This window comes from Penaeus vannamei, chromosome 10 (assembly GCF_042767895.1).
Source record: "Penaeus vannamei isolate JL-2024 chromosome 10, ASM4276789v1, whole genome shotgun sequence".
NCBI lineage: Eukaryota > Metazoa > Arthropoda > Malacostraca > Decapoda > Penaeidae > Penaeus > Penaeus vannamei.
In genome coordinates this window covers 24,576,485-24,581,484 of record NC_091558.1, presented here as the reverse complement: position 1 = coordinate 24,581,484, position 5,000 = coordinate 24,576,485, and the positions used below count along the sequence as shown (strand labels likewise).

Sequence of the window (5,000 nt, the reverse complement as noted above, 5' to 3'; positions counted from 1 at the left end):
AGTAATGAGTTCTGAAAGATTGTGATGATATGGTAATTAAAATAAAGTTAATATTACATTCTCTGTAACAAAAATGATGGCATGAAATGATTAAATGTTATCTTGAAGTGACTGGGTTAAAACCCTATATAATGTTCACACTAAGGCTGTTCTTGTACATTGATAATGTGTAAATAATAATAAAATAATAATGATAAAAAAAGGATTGGATTATTTCAATGCAGTGCATTTAATGCATTTTTCTGTTTATAAGAAATGTGCTATTAATTCTAAAGAATATACAATTCTCTTTGGAATATAGTGTTAAAATAAATTCCCAATTTACTTCCACAATGGTTTCCTTGCAAGAGAAGGAAAAATAAAAATTGTGCTTCATCCAACAGAGAGTCTTAAATAAATGGTTTACTTAATCTGTCAATGAAAAAAACAGAAGAAAATACTGCATAGTGTTAAATAAAATAAAATGGGAAGTATTGCTTACCACCTTGGTAAATCACTACACTTTGTACCCAAGACAATTCACCTAAAAATATGCCTTTGCAGAATGTTGTACTGTAGTGAACATTAACCTATACCTTGTGTCTTTCCTTCCTCCATCCTTTCTTCTTCCCTTCCTCTTTTCCCTATCCCATCTCCCTCCTTCCTCTCTGATCCTTTCAACTACAGATTTGTGGTGGTAACAGCTGACATTCCATGCACCATGACAGTGGGTCTGAGGCCATCTGTCAGTCCTGTTAAAAGCTTAAGATACTGTGAGTAGAGCTTGGGGGAGGCAGGGGGTCGGGGCAAGTACAGGAAAGTGACAGCTGTGTCCACACTCTGGCCTGAGATGAGGCCATTGACCCCATTGATGTAGGCATCAGACAGGTTAGCAACAGGGTCACTTTCTGGCTCCATAATGTCTGACTGCATGTCAAAGGCATTCTGTGAAAATAAAGGGAATTATCATTCTTTATAATAGAGAATATCTACATTTTGTCTACTAGAAAATTTTATTAAAATTTTCATGAAATAAAGTAGATTATCAAATTTACTTGCAATAAAGAGAACAGACTCTATTCTTCTTTCTAATATACACATCATAAAAGGTATTATAGTCCAGGAAGTTCTACTTTTACTTAATAAAGAAATATAAACTGATGGTGATTATAGGAAAAATAAATAATCTCTTTTATGATATCACAAACATTTCCATTTTCATAGCATCACTCATGCCATTCTTCAACAGCCAAAAAGAAAATGAGCATCAGGCACCATGTTCAGCTCATCGCTGCTTTTGGTTTCACAATAATCCACAATTTCTTATTTACCTCTGACAAGAGTGTTGTAATGTGGTCCCATGGTACTGTGACAATTGTTGCATTTATTCGCAATTCATGCAACATGGACTTCACTTGCTTCTGCTGTGCTTCAGGATCTGCATCACGTGATGACACACAGAGGAACACACGCAGCATTGTCCTTTTCCTCCATGTTGATACCTATTGAAATATAAAAGGATATTCATACATATGACATTTAATTATCCTTTTGTGCATTTATTCAGAAATAAAGCTTTATTATACATCATCTGCTAATACAAAAACAATTTTCTCTTAGTAAAACTATTTATGTTTACAAGAAGGAAAGAGGAAGATAAAAAAATCATATTGTAATAAAAGACATACCATATTTAGAATAGTCGCAAGCTGCATCAGGAAAAGGGAAGTTGTGCCAAATATGTTTGACTCATCAGGGCAGAGAAAGTCTATGGGCCATACATCAATATACTGCTTTGGTCTATCTTTCCTGATAACAAGGAATCAATCAATTAATCATCAAATAATAACTAACTGTTTACTCACAGTGAATGAGCAATCAAAAAAACAGAATTTGCCAAACTAAAAACTCACTACTTTCAATTGTCATTAGTGAGGTTGCACAATCCTAGTTTGGATGATTTCAGTCATTGTTGTTGATCCCCATCTCTGGTGGCTTTAATTCCAAAAGTAGGGGGGCTATGGCTGTATCTCTGTCATGGTGTATGACTTTTCTGCACTGTTTCATGTGCCTTGAAGACCATATTTCAATGCTCATAGAATTTGACAGGGGTCAAATTGAGTAAGCTAGCATATAGTATAGGTACAGGGATGAGGAAACTACCAAACAAGTATTAAATGCCTGCTGTGGCTCGTTGTCTTGCAGCTGACGCGAGACTCGTTGAACACCTGGGGAAGTACGTCGCTAATGAGCGCCCAGGTACACCAATGTGGACTTTTGCTTGTTGCAATGGTGCATACAGCATTTGATTATGACATTGCACATAGATATGAGTTCGTGAATGTTCAAGGAACACTTTTATACCAATATCAGGAAACAATTATATCACAATGACTTATGATGAAATATTTTGTGAAATATATCTAAAAATATATATATAAGTTTTGTGTCCTTTTATGCACGAAATATTCTTCCATTGAGACTCCCAGGTAATATGTTGTAGGTTACGAAGTAATCTGTACGTATATCACGTATGAAGCACTAATGTTTGAAAATAGTCTTATAAGTAAGGATTGAAATATTTCTGTTACATTTCCCTCAATGGTCGGTACATCACAACATAGGTAAATTTGATTTGATTTGAAATTGGTTGTTACCGTTGTAAAGGCTGAATCAATACAAATGTTACCTAAATGTTGGATTTTTGAACTTCGGATGTATAAGCGAGATACTGATTATTTCCTATTGAAGATGATAGTACCCAGTAATACCCACTCTGACATAGAAACTACATAGAAATTTGAGCTCGTTTGTGTGCGCAGTCTTCAACTACACTTCAAAAAGCTATCGCATTTGTTTCGTGCGTTCCGATAAAAAATATGTTTAGATGTTACTGTAAGTCCTAGGTACTAGAAATTCGCAAATATCCCACCACACCTAGGTGTCTGCTTGATTTTTTGCACTTCTTAGTAAAGATAATGGGTGCAAATGGCTATCACCAACTCTACACTTTTTCCCCTTTGCAATCTGTTAATATTGACAACTATCGAAGAAAATGGTTTCAGAGGGATAATATATTTTATTATTTAGATATGAAAGTTGATGTAGGCTACCAAAAGAGGATGATTCATACTTTTAACTCTGTGTGTGCTTGTTCATGTACATATGATCCACCTCAAAAATTATTCTTTTAAAATTCTCAAAATTGAACCACCATGTTCCATTCATGCTAGGACTTTATAACTGGGATGATTTTATACTAATGTTGCCATCCACAATTCCCCATTTCTTCAAAATTGAAATAAAAAATAATAAATAAATAAAAATTAAAAAGAATTTTAAAAAAATAAAAAAAAAGGTTTTTATCTGGTTTAGATTATTTGTCTCTATGGAGCAATGCATTATTTAATTTTTCAGACGAAAATATCTACTTTTATGAATAACAAACAAACAAAAAAATTACATACCTTTACAGGATAGCATCCCTATTGAAAATGAAAATTCCTATTGATTTGATAATCCTCGCATCACAAAGTACACTAAATTAGCTTTATTTGATATATAATATCATTAGATTCAGAGAAAAATAACAGAGATAACGAAATTTGGCATGGTGCCAAAATAAAACACGCTGTATCTCTGTTCTTTGTTTAAATAACCTTCGGTACATCCTAGCTCTCGGGAGAGGGTGGGGGGAGATGGTCACTGGGTGTTTATAATTTTCGAGGAGGATCATATGTACGTGAACGCACGTACATATAGTTAAAAGGATTTATCATTCTCATTTAGCAGGCCTACATCGACTTTCCTATCTATATAATAAAATATATTAGTTATCCCTCTCAAACCGTTTTCTTCAATAATTGTCAATATTAACAGATTGCAAAGGAGAACAAGTGTAGAGTTGGTGATTAGCCATTTGCACCCATTACCTTTACTAAGAAGTGTATAAAATCAAGCAGACGCCTATGTGTTGTGGGATATTTGCGAATTTATGGTACCTAAGACCTACGGTAACGTCTAAACATATTAATCTTTATCGCAAACGCACGAAACAAAGGCGATAGCTTTTTTAACTTTAGATGAAGAGTGCGCATACAAACAAGCTCAAAATTCCATATAGTTTTTATTTCAGAGCGGGTATTACTGAGTACTATCATCTTCAATAGGAAATAATCTGTATCGCATTTATACATACGAAGTTCAAAAATCCGACATTTAGGTAACATTTGTATTGAATTGGTCTTTACAACGGTAACTACAAATTTCAAATCAAATCAAATTTACCTATGCTGTGATGTACCGACCGTTGAGCGAAATGTAACGGAAATATTTCAATCCTTACTTATAAGGCTATTTTCAAACATTAAGGCTTCGAATGTGATACACGTACAGATTACCTCATAAACTAAAACATATTACCAGGGAGTCTTGATTGAAGCATATTTCATGTATAAAAGGACACAAAACTTAAATTTTTTTTAGATATATTACACAAAAGACTTCGTCATAAATTACAGTGATATAATTCTTTCCTGATATTGGTATAAAAGTGTTCCTTGAACCTTCACAAACTCATATCTATGCGCAATGTCATAATCAAATGCCATATGCACGATTGCAGAAAGCAGAAGTCCACATAGGTGTACCTGGGCACTAATTAGTGACGTACCACTCCAGGTGTTCAGCGAGTCTCGCGTCGGCTGCAAGATAATGAGCCATAGTAGGCGCTTAATACTCGTTTGGTAGTTTCCTCATCCATGTACTTATAGTATGCGCCAGCTAACTCAATTTGACCCCCCTCCCCCATCTGGGGCGGTCCCCTTAAATATCCTTACTTCATAATCTTATCACTATCAAATAATGATAACTGTTCCTGTTTTATGAAATATATAAGAAACCACACTCAACAACAAAATCTAGAATGTCATAGAGAAAAAAATTATACCAACTATGACAAATCAATCAGCAACTATTCATAAATTGTAATACTTTGTTTGATTATCATCATACAATATGTC

General features: G+C 34.2%; 1 protein-coding gene across 1 annotated transcript in view; it reads right to left on the bottom strand.

Moving 5' to 3' along the window:
* Positions 1-5,000, bottom strand: part of LOC113813209 (solute carrier family 12 member 9) — a gene marked incomplete in the record, with an annotated part of 92,283 nt that overhangs the window by 388 nt on the left and 86,895 nt on the right. The window contains 3 exon segments of the mRNA XM_070126490.1: positions 1-924; positions 1,311-1,481; positions 1,668-1,788. The exon segment at positions 1-924 is cut by the window's left edge and continues 388 nt beyond it. Coding sequence (XP_069982591.1) covers positions 661-924; positions 1,311-1,481; positions 1,668-1,788 — 556 coding nt within the window.